General features: G+C 36.2%; 1 protein-coding gene and 1 non-coding gene across 2 annotated transcripts in view; one reads left to right on the forward strand and one right to left on the reverse strand.

The window, feature by feature from the left end:
* Nucleotides 1-19,468, forward strand: part of PRDM5 (PR/SET domain 5) — a 218,960-nt gene that overhangs the window by 101,694 nt on the left and 97,798 nt on the right. The window contains 4 exon segments of the mRNA XM_073237106.1: nt 3,331-3,410; nt 7,584-7,668; nt 8,877-8,901; nt 8,903-9,065. Coding sequence (XP_073093207.1) covers nt 3,331-3,410; nt 7,584-7,668; nt 8,877-8,901; nt 8,903-9,065 — 353 coding nt within the window.
* Nucleotides 4,708-4,814, reverse strand: LOC118968854 (U6 spliceosomal RNA). Its single transcript, XR_005056697.1, has one exon. It is a non-coding gene; the product is annotated as a U6 spliceosomal RNA (small nuclear RNA).

Below are 19,468 nucleotides of genomic sequence, written 5' to 3' on the forward strand. Positions count from 1 at the left end.
CTTCTAATGGCTAGCTAAATAATAAAAGAAATATAAATTTGACTGTCACTTAGATTTTGTCTGCTTAGTGCATGGTCAGTGTATGTTGGTCTAGGGAACGAATCTGCACTGAGTTGACCAGATGGCTGCATTGGCAGAGGTCACTTTACTTCCTTAGTGCTTTCTCCTTTCAGGAGGCTGAGGTTCACAGAACTCCTCATACCCTTCTGCACCTATATTTTTCTTATGTGTTTACCTTTGCCCATGGCTTCTGCAAAGTGGGTAGAAATGCATCTTTCTGAATATGAGGGAAGTGGATTTCTTTTTTCCTATCTCATTTATTCTTACATTCCAAAGAAGAGGATAATCAGCTTGGCTTCTTTATCCTGTGTGTGTTCATTGCTCAAAAAGTGTCTCCTTCAGTGCTCATTAGAAACTAGTATGTGTGTGACTACTGACTCCAACTTTGTACCATGAGTTGGGCTGCCCATTAAGTCTGAGCATTAGGAAAGCTCTGGGTTGCAGAAGGGGTAGCCTTGGGAAATACAGCTTCAGGGTGATGCTCATCATGAGGACTTCAAGTGTTCTGATTTCTTTCTTCTCTTTCAAAGACTGTGTGGTTGATTAGAGAAGATGGAATTTTTCTGAATTCATTATACTTGGGCCTTCCCTATGCTTGCAAAAGGCAAGCATAACTTTTTGACAGACATGTCTTCATAAATTTTTTTGAAGAAAAAGCTGTTATGTTTAAAATGCTGTTCTTAATTTTCTCCATCTTAGTCTGCAATGTATTATAACAAATCTTTCATGTCATTTTTAAGTTAACTTTGCTGAACTAAGTGAAAAACCAGATGCATACTGAAACTCTGGAAATTGGCATTATCGTTATTGGGCATGTGGTCTTCAGGCTGTGCTACAAGCAGAATTTCTTAGAGGCTTCTTGTAATTAGCCTTGGATATTGTAATATTATGATTCTGGAAATTCATGGTGATTTTGTAGGAAATAATTTATAAAAGGAAATTTTTAAATTTTTCTGATGTGGATCATGTAAAATATGAAACTTACTCTATTTCAGCCAAAGGTAACCATGCATATCTTTTGCTGGGACGGGGACACAATCTGTCTCTCATTCATAGCCTCTCTCTTTCCTCTGTGAGCTACACAGACATTTGGGAAAAGAATATTCCATATGTGGAATAGTAGGCAAAGCAGTGTTCACACATGTGGTTGTAGAACACTTTACTGTAGAAAGGCCAAGAAGATCTTACAGCTTTTACCACTGATGATGACAAATGTTTCTTGTTAGGTGATATGAATTGAAGATGCTGAGGAGAGAGAAGCTGAATTTTAAAAATATGGATCACATTTTTCCAGAGAGACAGTAATGTGTAGTGGGTAGGTTGTCAGACTAGCTCCTAGCAGCATGCTAAGCCCGCATTGACTGAAACTTGCAGTACTTAAGTAACTATGTATTCACTACAGTTGTATTAATTTCTTACGCATCTCGTACGTTTGAATGTAATGTGGTACCGATACTTCTGAAATTGAATCTGAAAGTCAAAAATCAGACTTATCTGAATATAGGAAACTAAAATAGTATAAAGTCTAGTTGTGTGTTTGGAGGTGTTCTTGTCTTTGAATCTGGAGAAGCTGGTGGGACGATGAGAACCTTCACAGTTATGCAGAAGGAAACCAAATGAAGGGGCTGACTTCCTTAATTCACTTCCAACTTTCTCATTTGCTTAGATTCTGTGGATGCTAAACAAGAGATTTTGTATTTATTGGAGATAACATTTATTTACATTCTCAGGCAAATAGTTGTAAACTTTTCCCATATTTTTTCTCAAAGGAGCTAGGATTCCAGTTCTAGGATGAAGAATCTAAGACATAAGGAAGAGAGAAAAGTTTGAAGACTAGGGATGGGGGCTTGGTGTATTGCCTCGGATTCCAGCTATAGGAGCAGTGGCAGGAGTACAGGGGTCAAGCAAGATGGGTGTTGGGGGAGGTCTCACTTCTTTCTCTCTTCTCCCTGAGGCTCTTCCCTACCCAATGGAAAAGGATAGGGTCTGCTTTCAAGGAGCAGTTAGACAGGGCTTTAAAGGATTAAGGATTGAAGGAGAGTCCCAGCTAGTGGTACCTGAAAAAGAGGGGATATTCTTTCTGAGTTGGCTCATCATGTATAATAGCTGTTGATAAGGAATTGATGACTAAATAGGTGCTGTCAGATTCTCATTTTGTTTGGGAGAATTTTCTCTTTTAGTAGCGATATTCCTTGTCAATCACCAAGAAAAATTTTCTTGGCTGAAATATATAACATGCTTAATTAGTTCATTATATGAAATAAGTATTTTGAATAGCAAGACAAAAATTCCTATTTTCCATTTGCTTAAAGTTTTTCTCTTTCATAAACACAGTCCTGTAATCCAATGAAGTCATTTTGTAATGTTTTCAATTTGTTTTAGATTCTTTCAAAATAATAGGGAAGTGAAGGAGTTGGTGCGGTGGAGGTTGGGGGAAGGAACAGCCAAAGATTAGTCATCTTTGGGGCCAGGTGATGGATACATGGTTGCTCTGTATATTATTTGTTTACTTTTTGTGTATTTGAAATTAATCAATTAAAAGTCGAATAAAACATTTTGTGGTTACGCTAGCACAGATGATACTGTTATTACATCATATTTAAAAAATGTTTGAATCTTTTCATTTCTGTAACCACTGGAAATTCAAAATATGAAATGAGCTACTATAGTCACTGTAAAGATAAAATTGGGCTTTGTTTTGATTTGTATAACATGAGTGCCAATGTAATATTTTATTGACTTGATTTTACTTTATTGTTTTTTAACATTAATATGATAAAGCATATGCTAGATTTTTGCAAGAGTCTTGTGCTGGAAAGAATAATTTATGAAATCCATCTTTAAAAACCCAGCTGATTAAATTAAATACTCAGAATTTAAAGCAAGTAGCAAAATCAACTCATGAATTAATAAACTCAATTTTTCTTTTATAAAAACATTTGATTAATTTCAATTTAAATTTTTTGTAGAAGTGTTCTTTTCTCTTTTAATTCTAAATTAGTACATAGAAAGGTGAAAGGCCTATTTTATATATGCGAAAAGTGGTATATAAAGATGAATACTTCTCAAATTCAAAAAGAAAGGGTTTAAAATACAACTTATTCTTCATTTGAGTTTAATGGGTATAACTATAGCAGTGGAAGTTTTGGAATTGTAAATTAAGAAGATAAAATAACTCTTTAGAAACGATATATCACCTAGCAACACTGCATCTGGTGCTCCTCTCAATATTCTCATTTAAATCATGATGATATTTTGTTTGTATTTCAGGAGATCCTAAGAAAAAGCTCATATGTTCAGTGTGCAATAAGAAGTGTTCTTCGGCTTCAAGCCTGCAGGAACACAGAAAGGTCTGTAAAATAAAGACTAATGTACGTTAGAGTTTAAGATCATCAGTCATTTTATAGAGTCTGCCATGAAAACTTTTAATTTTTTAATGTCATAAAGACAAAGCTTTGTCTTTAATTTAAATACTACCATATTCCTAAATATAAGACTGATATGCAGAAAAGTAAACTCTTACAAAAGAACATTTTTTTGCTCTGAATTAGTAGAAATATTTCTCTAATGCAAAATGTTATGTCTAGCTGACCCCTTCACTATAACACCTGGTTTCAAGCTTTGTCAGTTGCTGTTTGCTCAGGAAATATCATAAATTTGATGAAGCCATATGTTTGTGCATTTATAATATGCTTTCCAGTGGCATTTGTCTATTGAAATGAATGCATATTATAGTTAAGTCTGGCAAAGCAAAACAACAACTCCCATCATTTTGAAGAGCTAAAAGTAATGTACAAGTATGTTGAAGAGTTGTAGAAGAAATAAATGACCATATTAGGATAAAATAAATGTAATACATTTTGTAGTAAGTGTAAAGCTTACTAAATTATTATTTTAATGTGAAAAGTTAACCTGAAAAATAAATGGCAGTTACTAATCCTAACAACCCTAGTACCAGTTAATAGAATTTATGATAGAATAGAAGTAAAATAGAATTTAGATTTTCATTTATATCATGGCAAGTCCAAAAAATTTCATATTGTATTACATTGCATTATGTTACATTACATTATGTTACATTGCATTATATTATATTATTATAACAAAGATAAATGATTATTTCCTAACTTCACATGTTTTTAGAATATCTAGGACTATGTAATATTATTTTAGTTATTTAATACCAAAAAAGAGTGGAGATGGTCCTAGTAAATGTAAAATATTACTTTTATTATGGTTTATAAAATGAACTTTGTCTCTTTATTTGTATATTGATATTTTTTTTCAAAGTAACTTGAAAGACCTTAACATTCATATGATAATCAATCCAGTAGCTCCAACCATGTGCTATGGATTTAAACTATAAACATATGAGATAGTTAAATTGTTAAGATGTCTGAGGTTGTATTCTATATGTTGAGTGATTTTGATCCTTAGGGAGAAATAACAGAAGCAGCACCGGACTGAGAGTGAGGACAGGGGGTGTCATCCTCCTCCATCCCTAACCATCCATGTAACATTGGGCCTCTGTTCTCTTAGTTATTAAAGGTGACATTGAATTGATCAGTGTATTGTTTAATATCTTCTCTTAAGTGCCATGTAACTACTTTTTTTCCATTTCCAAATGGCTAATTTATAAGATTGTTTAAAAATATGGAGCACTTCAAGAATTTGCATGTAATTCTCAGTCAGGGGCCATGATAATCTTCTCTGTATCATTCCAGTTTTAGTATATGTGCTGCCAAAGTAAGCACTGAAACTACTTTTCAAAATCAGTTTTGCACAGAATGCCAATCCAGATGTTTCCTTGTTTAGGTCTCCCTTTCTCCTTTTCTGTCACTCTTATGCTTTTGAAACAGAACCCTAGTCTGAGACAAAAAGATTAAATCCAGTTGAAAATATCTTTTCTAAATATCCTCTTGCCTTTGTAATTATGATTTATTTCTCTTTAATCTCTTAAAATCTTAAGAAATAGAAATTAGATACTTTACCAAATTTAAGATTTTACCAGATAAATGTTTCAGCAACCTTGGTTGGAGGGCATATTTCTGAAAAATGTTCTCTTTTCCATTTCTTTTCTTCAAAATACAAGAACTCTTTTATCTGGGTATATCTGGGTAAATCTAAACTGCCTGGTGGTGATAGAATACAACACACAGGTAGTTTCTGTAGAATGTTAGTAATTTATTAGTTCAGTGTAACACTTCCTCCTTTACAGCATAGCTTCTCCATTGTAGCCTTTCTGAAACCATAGGCAGCTTTTAGGATTCCATTTTTGACTCTATTCTTGGTATGTCATACTTGGGTATGTCAAAATGTCTAGTAGAGTTTGGTTGCAGTACTGCATATTTCCAGTAGATGGCACTTTATGAATATGCCAAATTGCATTATAGTCTAGTATTTTATTTTATTGTATACTATCCTATGTTATAATAATCTGTATTATGATCCTTCTTGAAAATTATTTAATTTGGGACTTCCAGTTGTAAGTTAGTACCCCCGTATTAATTTAGTAAGCTGGATGTTTTCTAAAATGTGCATTATTTAGCATTAGGCATAAATAAATAATACTACTTATTACCACTTTCACTTTAAATCTGATTGATTTATTCAACCTTTTTAGGAGTTTTGGAAATAACTTTGGTCTGAATTTTCCACTGTAACTCAGAGAGTCAATGTAAAAATGCTTTCATGTATAGTAAATATTCTGTTTTATAATTTTAAGAATATCAGTTCAATTCACTTTAAAAATGTTTCATATTTTAGAAGCCATAAGAGTTAAGAAGTGAATACTATGAGTACTATTTTGAAGTATTTTATTTAATAGTTGCCATGTTATATATGGATTAATAATTCAAAAATTTTTATATACTAATATAAATTTAACATTGAAAATAGACTAAAAGTGTTTTCACTTATATATGGCTCAGAAAGCATTTCATGATTTTTGAAGTGTCTTGTTATTATAAAAGATCTATGGTATAATACCAAAATACAGAGTTTAGAAATATAAATCTGTTCTTACTATCTTTAAATGAACATTATATGTCATATTATTGCTCTTTAAACATAGGTGTTCAACAGAAAACACTGTGAGGGTCTTTGATGATTGAAGAGGCTGCCTTGAAAATATCTCAGGCTGAAAGTTTTCCTTCTGTACTGTGTGGCAGTTGCCTTCTGAGTGCTTGTGCAGATCCCACACTGTTTTCTGAGGAACCGTAGAACTCTCTGGACTCTATACATTCACTGATGGAGATTAGATGCCACTGCATGTAAGCAGGGATGTAAGTCAACTAGTGGAATGATGCATTTCTGCTTCTGTCTTGTTTCTCTATCTTTTCTCTGCTTTTCCCAGCTGAGTTTACTGACTCACCAAGAATCAGACCTGACAGGAGCAGAAGGTGGGTTGGTGGCCTCAACCTGCCATGGGGCTGGGCATGAAATTAAGGCCCAGCTGGTAGACAGACCTGAGATCTGTTAGCCTTGCCCCCTGATTTGTTTCCCTGCCATAAGTTCTTCCATGGCCATTTAGATAAAGGGAGCCATTCACCGGGAGACAACCCATTCTGCCACTCATTATTCATTGCTTTGCCAGTTCAGTGTTTTCTGCCTTTACTTTTACTCTTTAGTGGCCCTGTTTTGTCCACAGGGATAACCATGGTGTCTTAGCTTCTTGCAAAAGGGCTTTTGCTTGTGTGGGGTTTAGTTTTGTGAGCTCTACCATTAATGAGGTTGGAACAAAAACATGACTATCACCAAAGCCATTTTTAAATCTTCAGCAAAATGCTGTTGTGCTCTTGTTCATTGGGATGATCAACCTTTCTAATATAAGGCTTCTTGGCATACATTCCTCTTAGAACTTTGTACATTGTTTCTGATAATGAACTGGGGTTGTACTTTTCTTACTGCCTATCCAATTTTTCCGGAGGGAAGGAACTAAATATTCATTTGAAATATTTAGCCAGTTTATTGCTAAGGTTATGCTCCTCCCCCTTACTTATTATGGTTTTTGATCTTTTCATTTTTGTGATCCTCCTACTGTTCAAGAGTTTTACTGTGAGCTAAATGTTTTTCAGAATCATGTATTTTGTCTTTCATGGTAATTCATGTTTTGTTCTGTATTACCTGTATACATTTAAGTTTAAAATAGTGTTGACTACTGAAAGGCAATATTATTGCCTACATATTTCCAAGTCTAAATTTGTGCATAATAAAAAGAGTTAATGTATACTAGGTAGAAATTTTTACAGAGTATGTAATTTAATATGCACTGAGTAGGTCACAGTATTATATATATAAATAGTGTGCAATCATATTTTATTTTAATCATATGTTTTTATCAGGTAACATATTTATTGCATTTTCAATTTATATAGTAGTATGAACAAATTAAGGCTGAATTATAATGTGGAGTTTCAATATTACAGTAGCAGCTGTCCATATGTTTATAGTTTTATTTGAGCTTTACATAATTTATTTGCTTTTAAATTATTTGACTTAACTGTCAATTGAACCTTTTGCAGATTCATGAGATATTTGACTGCCAAGAATGTATGAAGAAATTTATTTCAGCTAATCAGCTAAAACGTCATATGATCACCCACTCAGGTAAAATACATATTTTTCCACTTATGTGGCAGTCACAACGGAAGACTGTTATTTTCAGAAGCTCTGAGAGCAGTATTTAGGAGATCTGGTGATTAGTTCTAGCTTTGCCATTAACTAGCCTTGTGATTTTGAACAAGTTGCTTAACTTCTGTAGACCTCAGTTTATTTACAAAGCAAAGGTGGTTGGACTAAGTGATATCAAAGATCTTCAGAGTCACCATTTAATTTGTTCATACTCCTCCTTAAGTGGGTGCATCGAGCATTGGATTCTGTATTCTTCATCTGTGTAAAGGTATTCTACTTTTCAAAGTTGCTGGGAAGGTTAAATGAGATCATATATGTGCTGTGCTAGCATAGTGTCTGACATTTAGGAGGGATTCAACAGATTTAGTTCTTAACATTTATAGATAGTTTTATAGTCTAACTAAGGAATTAATAAATGTTAGTGAGAAATTTATAGGTACATTTTGAGAGTATGTTTACAATGCCAATATTTTCATTTTAAACAAGTTTGAGTAAAGATCTGTTGTACAGATTTTCTTTTTTTTAAAGTCAGCTCTGAAAATAATTTTTGCTTTATGAAGTCCTTCTGTAGAGTTTAGAATGTCTATAATTTGAGGCCATTGAAGGTAAAATGACTTTGAATATCCACTTAGGAGATAGATACAGATATTTTGGTAAATGAAAATAGGAGATCAAAATCTGGTGGCCTTCAGATCTGCTTTGTTTGAAACAAACTATGATTTTATCTTGTTGTCAACATTACACAGATATTGTATAAATATGGATTTTTTTTACCTAAGTGTGTAGTTTCTGCTGAGAGAGGGAAGTTCTGCTTATATGCTGTCCACTTGGCTGAGCAGGAGGCTGGTCTGTCGTTCACTTCATCATTGTCAGGCCACTCAGCATTTGGAGTTATGACCCTGATTTCATCTCACACTTATCAGCAGGTTTTTCATCTAGAAGTAAGATTTCTTCCATGAATTTAAACTTCATCTTTACATCCAAGTTACTTTATACATTTAGTTTACAAAATAGGTATATGAATGAATAAGCTCACATTTCTTTTATGAATAGACACACGTATCTAACAGATGGATTAGGTAGTAGATATTTTTCAGTTGTTTCGATCACATTTTAGTTGATTTATCCATAAGAAGTGAGATAAGGTAAGGCTATTTCCCTTTTTATCCTTTACCTTTATGTAGATATGAGATTGTCTCCACTCATTTTTCACAGAAAAACGGCCCTATAATTGTGAGATTTGTAATAAGTCTTTCAAGAGGCTTGATCAAGTGGGTGCCCACAAAGTGATACACAGTGAAGATAAACCATACAAGTGCAAGCTTTGTGGAAAGGGATTTGCCCACAGAAATGTTTACAAGAATCACAAGAAGGTAAAAGTTTATATATGTATGTGTGTGTGTGTATATATATATATATATATATATATATATATATTTTTTGCTGATTTGCTCCTATGGTTTCCAATTGTTTATATTATACAGAAGTTTATGTATACTGGTGCATGCTATCCATGTGGAATTAGAGATGATTTCACTCCTACTTTCCACTCATTCAGGCCATCACCCCTTGTGGCCTTGTTTCTGTCTTCCATTCTCTAATGAAACGGTTCTCCTCCAGTCCAGTGTCATCCAACATTTTGCAGTGTTGTACTAATTGGAAAGTCTTTATTCTCTTCCTTCTTTGTAGAGTCTGGCATTCTTGTTCATGTTACCGCCCCTCCCCAGGAGGTTCTCCTGGATACTTTGGCTGTACACCTGTTCTGCATTCTCTGTGTCGGTTACATCCATGACTTCCATTAACAGCTCTCTACTGATGAATGCCAAAGGATTTATTTTTTTAATCCCAAGATTCAGACCCACATTTATTACAGTTTTTTAATACATAACTGGGCATCTTTTTGACCTAATGATGTTTAGCATGTGCCAGAATGACTTTTTCATTCGTTTTGCCCCAGACAACCTCCCTTTTGGAGTTTCCTATTTCTCTTAATGACAAAAGTATGTAATTATCTCTAACTTTTTCCTTAGTCTTAACCCCTTTCTAAAATTAGAAGCCAATTCTTAAAAATTCTGCCCTCTACACCATCTCATTGCCTTCAGGACCTTCTGTGCTCTTACCCTTCAGCATCTTGGTCACCGCTCATCTTCACTCTTTAGTGGCCATCTAAGTAGGCTTCTTTTCACTTGTCCCTTCCCACTTATCTATCCTACTAGATAAATCTTCCCAAACTGCAGCTCTGATAAGTCACTCTTGTACTACAGCATTTAAGTGGGTTTCTTGATGCCTGGCTAAGTTGTAGTATATACACCTTAGCCTGTCATTCCAAGTTCTCTGCCCCACGGCCTCAGCTCACTTCTCCAGCCCATCACCCTTCTGTTCTCTGCTTCACCCATACCTGCAGAACCGTGGAATTTGCCTCCACACAGTGTGACCTCTCCAACTTCCCCTCTAGGACTCTTCCCATTAAAATCTCTGTTTCCTCCATTGATTTTTGTTCGCGTGGCTTACACTTACACTTTATCTTTACTCATGTTCTTGTTACAGAATATATTAATTTTATTTATACACTTTACATGAATAATAATGTTTCAACTGAATTCAGGAGATTTGTCCAAAGATGTGCAATATCTAAGAAATGGATGTTAAAATGTATTTGTGATGCAATAAATTTGTGTATTGATTTTTTTTTTTTGAGAGAGCATCTCATATTTATTGATCAAATGGTTGTTAACAACAATAAAATTCTGTATAGGGGACTCAATGCTCAATGTACAATCATTAATCCACACCAAGCCTAATTCTTGTCAGTCTCCAATCTTCTGAAGCATAACGAACAAGTTCTTAAATGGTGAACAAATTCTTACATAGGGAATAAGTTCTTACATAGTGAACAGTACAAGGGCAGTCATTACAGAAACTTTCGGTTTTGATCACGCATTATGAGCTATAAACAATCAGGCCAAATATGAATATTCGTTTGATTTTTTTTTTTGAGAGGACATCTCTCATATTTATTGATCAAATGGTTGTTAACAACAATAAAATTCTGTATAGGGGACTCAATGCTCAATGCACAATCATTAATCCATCTCAAGACTAATTCTCGTCAGTCTCCAATCTTCTGAAGCATAACAAACAAGTTCTTACATGGTGAACAAATTCTTACATAGTGAATAAGTTCTTATATGGTGAACAGTACAAGGGCATTCTCACAGAAACTTTCAGTTTTGATCACGCATTATGAGCTATAAACAATCAGGTCAAATATGAATCTTCGTTTGATTTTTATACTTGATTTATATGTGTATCCCACATTTCTGCCTTATTATTATTACTATTATTATTATTTTATTTTTTATTTTTTATTTTTTTAATAAAATGCTGAAGTCATAGGTAGATGCAAGATAAAGGTAGAAAACATAGTTTAGTGCTGTAAGAGCAAATTTAGATGACCAGGTGTGTGCCTGTAGACTAAGCGTTAATCCAAGCTAGACAAGGGCAATAAAACATCCACGGATGCACAATATTTCTCTCAAAACAGGGGATGTGAGGTTCTAAGCCTCACTTCTGTTGATCCCCAATTTCTCACCTGATGGCCCTCCTGTGACTGTGCCTGTCTTAGGTTGTTCCTCCCTTGAGGAATCTTACCCGTCTCTGGCTAATCAGTCATCTTCCGGGGCCATACAGGGAAATGTAAAGTTGGTAAGTGAGAGAGAAGCCATATTGTTTGAAAAGGTTAGCTTTTTACTTCTTTGCAGATTTATGCCCTGCGGCTTTTATGACCAGTATTTGTCTTGAGGTATCTTTACCACTTGGAAGAATTATGATACTTGGTAAATTCGATATGCGGCACGAATTCTATGTAAGGGTTGTAATTAAGAAGGAGGAAGAAAAGCTATAGGAGTAGCAAATGGAAGATAACATGGGAGGATTGATTATTTCTTTGACATATATTCTTGTAGAGTAACTTAAGCATGTATAGGTTTTAAACTACTAATTAAATTGGATACACACATTAACATAATAGGAATGCAGTTACAAACTAAAGCAGACCTATAGTTACCAGCCATCTCCAGTGAAACCAAGAAAACCAGTTAGGCACCCTAGGCATTTGTGAAAACTTATCTATGAAATGATGGATATTGTCCAACTGAACTTGAACAGTCTGAGAGAAATCAGACAAATTAAAACAACCCATTCCTGGGGACTGTTCACATCCCATATGTTCTTTTAACAGTAGATAGTCTGTAGTCGTAAGATTTTGGAGGCCTACAACTTGTACTTCTCCTAATTCTTGGTTGAGTTCCAACAGTATAGATCCAGTCAAATTTGATGTTTTACTGTATGCACAGGCCAGCTTAGATATCTCCTTCTTCATTCCAATGGCAAGTCCAGGAACCAGTGGGATGAATGAAGCTACAACTGTAGCAGCGCCTGGATCTTTGTTGAGGTTTTTTGATGATCATCTTCTGGTATGACTCTTCCAGAGAGTGCTGATGTTGGAAGTTCTTCTTCATATAGTATCTTAGTTCATTTTCTGGGTAGCCAAATTAGGCTTTGATCCTCTGTATAAACACAAACAGACCCTTTGCCCACACTTTGATATGCCCTTTATACCATTGTGTAAAACTCATCGGAGGTCACCACACAGGAACTGCCTTTTTTTTTTATTTAGAGAAAGGAATATTATCAGAAAAGTGTATCTCCATAGCCAATCATCTGACACCCTTTAAGTGATCAAAGTTAAGGATATTTAAAGCATGCATTAATTGTTGATTTACAGTTAGTTTTATACTATCAGGGAGTAATCCCCCTTTTCTTTCTTTCTTTTTTTTTTTCTGTTATCATTACTCTATGCTTACATGAAGAATATTATGTTTACTAGGCTCTCCCCTATACCAGGTGCCCCCTATAAACCACTTTATAGTCACTGTCCATCAGCATAGCAAAATGTTATAGAATCACTACTTGTCTTCTCTGTGTTGTACAGCCCTCCCCTTTTACCCTCCCACCCCATGCATGCTAATCTTAATACCCCCTTTCATCTTCCCCCACCCTTATCCCTCCCAACCCACCCATCCTCCCCAGTCCCTTTCCCCTTGGTACCTGTTAGTCCATTCTTGGGTTCTGTGATTCCGCTGCTGTTTTGTTTCTTCAGTTTTTCCATTGTTCTTATACTCTACAGATGAGTGAAATCATTTGGTATTTCTCTTTCTCCGCTTGGCTTATTTCACTGAGCATAATACCCTCCAGGTCCATCCATGTTGCTGCAAATGGTAGGATTTGCCCTCTTCTTATGGCTGAGTAATATTCCATTGTGTATATGTACCACATCTTCTTTATCCATTCATCTACCGATGGACACTTAGGTTGCTTCCAATTCTTGGCTATTATAAATAGTGCTGTGATAAACATAGGAGTGCATCTGTCTTTCTCAAACTTGATTGCTGCGTTCTTAGGGTAAATTCCTACGAATGGAAATCCTGGGTCAAATGGTAGGTCTGTTTTGAGCATTTTGAGGAACCTCCATACTGCTTTCCACAATGGTTGAACTAATTTACATTCCCACCAGCAGTGTAGGAGGGTTCCCTTTTCTCCACAGCCTCTCTAACATTTGTTGTTGTTTGTCTTTTGGATGGTAGTGATCCTTACTGGTGTGAGGTGATATCTCATTGTAGTTTTAATTTGCATTTCTCTGATAATCAGCGATGTGGAGCATCTTTTCATGTGTCTGTTGGCCATCTGTATTTCTTTTTTGGAGAACTGTCTATTCAGTTCCTCTGCCCATTTTTTAATTGGATTATTTGTTTTTTATTTGTTGAGGTGTGTGAGCTCTTTACATATTTTGGACGTCAAGCCTTTATAGGATCTGTCATTTACAAATATATTCTCCCATACTGTAGGGTTCCTTTTTGTTCTGTTGATGGTGTCTTTTGCTGTACAGAAGCTTTTCAGCTTAATATAGTCGCACTTGTTCATTTTTGCTGTTTTTTTCCTTGCCCGGGGAGATATGTTCAAGAAGAGGTCACTCATGTTTATGTCTAAAAGGTTTTTGCCTATGTTTTTTTCTAAGAGTTTTATGGTTTCATGACTTACATTCAGGTCTTTGATCAATTTTGAATTTACTTTTGTGTATGGGGTTAGATAATGGTCCAGTTTCATTCTCCTACATGTAGCTGTCCAGTATTGCCAGCACCATCTGTTGAAGATACTATCATTTCCCCATTGTATGTCCATGGCTCCTTTATCAAATATTAATTGACCATATATGTTTGGGTTAATGTCTGGAGTGTCTAATCTGTTCCACTGGTCTGTGGCTCTGTTTGTGCCAGTACCAAATTGTCTTGATTACTCTGGCTTTGTAGTAGAGCTTGAAGTTGGGGAGTGAGATCCCCCCTACTTTATTCTTCTTTCTCAGGACTGCTTTGGCTCTTCGGGGTCTTTGGTGTTTCCATATGAATTTTTGAATTATTTGTTCCAATTCATTGAAGAATGTTGCTGGTAATTTGATAGGGATTGCATGAAATCTGTATATTGCTTTTAGCAGGATGGCCATTTTGAGTATATTAATTCTTCCTAGCCATGAGCATGGGATGAGTTTCCATTTATTAGTGTCCCCTTTAATTTCTCTTAAGAGTGACTTGTAGTTTTCAGGGTATAGGTCTTTCACTTCTTTGGTTAGGTTTATTCCTAGGTATTTTATTCTTTTTGATGCAATTGTGAATGGAATTGTTTTCCTGATTTCTCTTTCTATTGGTTCATTGTTAGTGTATTGTAAAGCCACAGATTTCTGTGTGTTAATTTTGTATCCTGCAACTTTGTTGTATTCCAATATCAGTTCTAGTAGTTTGGGGTGGAGTCTTTAGGGTTTTTTATATACAATATCATATCATCTGCAGATAGTGACAGTTTAACTTCTTCTTTACCAATCTGGATTACTTGTATTTCTTTCTTTTGTCTGATTGCCGTGACTAGGACCTCCAGTACTATGTTAAATAAAAGTGGGGAGAGTGGGCATCCCTGTCTGGTTACCGATCTCAGAGGAAAAGCTTTCAGCTTCTCACTGTTCAGTATAATGTTGGCTGTGGGTTTATCAAATATGGCCTTTATTATGTTGAGGTACTTGCCCTCTATTCCCATTTTGCTGAGAGTTTTATCATTAATGCATGTTGAATTTTGTCAAATGCTTTTTCAGCATCTATGGAGATGATCATGTGGTTTTTGTCTTTCTTTTTGTCGATGTGGTGGATGATGTTGATGGATTTTCGAATGTTGTACCATCCTTGCGTCCCTGTGATGAATCCCACTGGGTCATGGTGTATGATCCTTTTGATATATTGCTGAATTCTGTTTGCTAATATTTTATTGAGTATTTTTGCATCTACATTCATCAGGGATATTGTTCTGTAATTTTTTTTTTTGGTGAGGTCATTGCCTTGTTTTGGTATTAGGATGATGTTGGCTTCATAGAATGAGTTTGGGAGTATTCCCTCCTCTTCTATTTTTTGGAAAACTTTAAGGAGAATGGGTATTATGTCTTCTAGGTGTCTCTGATGAAATTCCGAGGTAAATCCATCCGGCCCGGGTGTTTTGTTCTTGGGTAGTGTTTTGATTACCATTTCAATTTCTTTGCTCGTAATTGATTTGTTTAACTTTTGTGTTTCCTCCTTGGTCAGTCTTGGAAGGTTGTATTTTTCTAGGAAGTTGTCCATTTCTTCTAGGTTTTCCAGCTTGTTGGCATATAGGTTTTCATAGTAGTCTTTAATAATTGTTTGTATTTCTGTGGAGTCTGTTGTGATTTTTCCATTCTCATTTGTGATTCTGTTGATTTGTGTTGATTCTCTTTTTCTCTTAATAAGTTTGGCTAGAGGCTTATCTATTTTGTTCATTTTCTCAAAGAACCAGCTCTTGGTTTCATTGATTTTTGCTATTGTTTTATTTTTCTCAATTTTGTTTATTTCTTCTCTGATCTTTATTATGTCTCTCCTTCTGCTGACGTTAGGCCTCATTTGTTCTTCTTTTTCCAGTTTCGATAATTGTGATGTTAGACTATTCATTTGGGATTGTTCTTCCTTCTTCAAGTGTGCCTGGATCGCTGTATACTTTCCTCTTAAGACTGCTTTTGCTGCATCCCACAGAAGTTGGGGCTTTGTGTTGTTGTTGTCATTTGTTTCTATACATTCTTTGATCTCTATTTTTATTTGTTCGTTGATCCATTGATTATTTAAAAGCAGTTGTTTAGCCTCCATGTGTTTGTGAGCCATTTTGTTTTCTTTGTAGAATTTAGTTCTAGTTTTATACCTTTGTAGTCTGAAAAATTGGTTGGTAGAATTTCAGTATTTTGGAATTTACTGAGCCTCTTTTTGTGGGCTAGTATGTAGTCTATTCTGGAGAATGTTCCATGTGCACTTGAGAAGAATGTGTTTCCTGTTGCTTTTGGATGTAGAGTTCTATAAATGTCTATTAGGTCCATCTGTTGTAGTGTGTTGTTCAGTGCCTGTGTGTCCTTACTTATTTTCTGCCCGGTGGCTCTATCCTTTGGGGTGATTGGTGTGTTGAAGTCTCCTAAAATGAGTGCATTGTAGTCTATTTCCCCCTTTAGTTCTGTTAGTATTTGTTTCACATATGCTGTTTCTCCTGTGTTGGGTGCATATATATTTAGAATGGTTATATCCTCAAGTTGGACTGAGCCCTTTATCATTATGTAGTGTCCTTCTTTATCTCTTGTTGCTTTCTTTGTTTTGAAGTCTATTTGTCTGATACTAGTACTGCAACCCCTGCTTTCTTCTTGCTGTTGTTTTCCTGAAATATGTTTTTCCATCCCTTGACTTTTAGTCTGTGCATGTCTTTGGGCTTGAGGTGAGTTTCTTGTAAGCAGCATATAGATGGGTCCTGCTTTTTTATCCATTCTATTACTCTGTGTCTTTTTAAGTCCATTTACATTTAGGGTGACTATTGAGAGATATGTACTTATTGCCATTCCAGGCTTTACATTTGTGGTTACCAAAGGTTCAAGGTTAGCCTCTTTAGTATCTTACCGCCTAACTTAGCTCGCTTATTCAGCTGTTATATACACTGTCTGAGGATTCTTTTCTTCTCTCCCTTCTTATTCCTCCTCCTCCTTTCTTCATATGTTGGGTGTTTTGTTCTGTACTCTTTTTAGGACTGCTCCCATCTAGAGCAGTCCCTGTAAGATGCCCTTTAGAGGTGGTTTGTGGGAAGCAAATTCCCTCAGCTTTCGCTTGTCTGGGAATTGTTTAGTCCCTCTATCATATTTAAATGATAGTCGTGCTGGATACAGTATCCTTGGTTCAAGGCCCTTCTGTTTCATTGCATTAAATATATCATGCCATTCTCTTCTGGCTTGTAGGGTTTCTGTCAAGAAGTCTGATGATAGCCTGATGGGTTTTCCTTTATAGATGACCTTTTTCTCTCTAGCTGCCTTTAAAACTCTTTCCTTGTCCTTGATCCTTGCCATTTTAATTACTATGTGTCTTGGTGCTGTCCTCCTTGGATCCTTTCTGTTGGGTGTTCTGTGTATTTCTGTGGTCTGTTTGATTATTTCCTCCCCCAGTTTGGGGAAGTTTTCAGCAATTATTTCTTCAAAGGCACTTTCTATCCCTTTTCCTCTCGCTTCTTCTTCTGGTACCCCTATAATATGGATATTGTTCCTTTTGGATTGGTCACACAGTTCTCTTAGTATTGTTTCATTCCTGGAGATCCTTTTATCTCTCTCTATGTCAGCTTCTATATGTTCCTGTTCTCTGGTTTCTATTCCTTCAATGGCCTCTTGCGTCTTATCCATTCTGCTTATAAAGCCTTTCAGGGTTTGTTTCACTTGTGTAATCTCCTTCCTGGCATTTGTGTTCTCCCTCCGGACTTCATCCATTGCTGTTGCATTTTTCTCTGCATCTCCGTCAACATGTTCATGATTTTTATTTTGAATTCTTTTTCAGGAAGGCTGGTTAGGTCTGTCTCCTTCTCAGGTGTTGACTCTGTGATCTTTGTCTGCCTGTAGTTTTGCCTTTTCATGGTGATAGAGATAGTTTGCAGAGCTGGTATGAGTGATGGCTGGAAGCGCTTTCCTTCTTGTTGGTTTGTGGCCTTCCTCTCCTGGGAGAACAGTGACCTCTAGTGGCTTGTACTGAGCAGCTGCATGCAGACAGGGCTTCTGCTTCCTGCCCGGCTGCTGTGGAGTTTATCTCCACTGTTTCTGTAGGTGTGGCCTGGCGTGGGCTCCTGCTCCAAAATGGTGGAGCCCCGTTGGAGGGGGAGCGGCCGGGAGGCTATTTATCTCCGTAAGGGGTCTCCATGCTCCCTGTTGCCCAGGGGGTTAGAGTGCCCAGAGATCCCCAGATTCCCTGCGTCTGGACTAAGTGTCCCGCCCTGTCCCTTTAAGACTACCAAAAAGCACTCACCAATCCAAAACAACAACAAGAACAACAAATTAAATAAATAATTATAGAAAAAGAAAAAGAAAAACGCATGGTTTTCTTCGTCCTCAGGCACCCACTCACTGGTCTTGCTGCCCTGTTTCCCTAGTATTGGGTCCCCTGTCCCTTTAAGACTTCCAAAAAGCACTCGCCAAAACAAAAAAGAGGAAAAAAAAATGAAAAAATGGCCGTTCCCGTTTCTTTGTTCTCTGGCATCGGCCTCAGGCACCCCCTCAGCAGTCCTGCTTCCCTCTTTCCCTAGTATCCAGGACCCCACGCATGCACTGTGTCTGCTCTCTGTTGTGGATATCTGGGGCTGGGTGTTCAGCAGTCCTGGCCTCCCTCTCCCTCCCCGCTCCGACTCCTCTCCTCCCGCCAGGAGTTGGGGGAAGGGGCGCTTGGGTCCCATGGTCCTGGGGCTTGTATCTTACCCCCTTCATGAGCACTGGGTTCTCGCAGGTGTGGATGTGGTCTGAATGTTGTCCTGTGTCCTCTGGTCTCTATTTTAGGAAGAGTTGTCTTTGTTATATTTTCATAGGTATATGTGGTTTTTGGGAGGAGATTTCCGCTGCTGTACTCATGCCGCCATCTTGGCTCTGCTCCCCTGGAGTTGTCTGTGTATTGATTCTTTTAAAAAATTACCAAAGTATTAATGACCTACAGTATTCAATTAGTTTCATGTGTACAACATAGTGATTCAACATTTGTATACATTGTAAACTGATCATCACAGTAAATCTAGTTACCATCTGTCACCATACAAAGTGATAAAATATTATTGATATATTCTTTATCCTGCACATTATATCCCCATGACCTATTTATTTATTTGTCTTATAGATGACAGTTTGTATCACTTGATCTCCTTCACCCATTTCTCCCCTCCCCACACCCCTTCTCCACTGGTGACCATCACTCTGGTCTCTGTATCTGTAAATCTGGGTTTTGTTTTATTTGTTTGTTCCTTTTGTGTTTTAGATTCTCCTTATAAGTGACATTGTGTGATATTTGATTGTCACTGTCTGACTTATAATACTTGGCATAATACCACCAAGGTCCATCCATATTGTCATAAATGACAAGATTTAATTGTTTTTATGCCTGAGTAGCATTTCGTTGTGTGTATGTGTGTGTGTATATCTCATATCTTTATCCATTCATCTGTTGATGAATACTTAAATGGTTTCCCTGTCTTGTTTTTATAAACAATGTTGCAATGAAAATAGAATTGCATACATCTTTTCAAATTAATTGCTTTTATTTTCTTCATATAGATACACAGAAGTGGAATTCCTAGACCATATGGTAGTTCTATTTTTAATTTTTTGAGGAAATATTAT

This window comes from Manis javanica, chromosome 5 (genome assembly GCF_040802235.1).
Source record: "Manis javanica isolate MJ-LG chromosome 5, MJ_LKY, whole genome shotgun sequence".
Taxonomy (NCBI): Eukaryota; Metazoa; Chordata; class Mammalia; order Pholidota; family Manidae; genus Manis; species Manis javanica.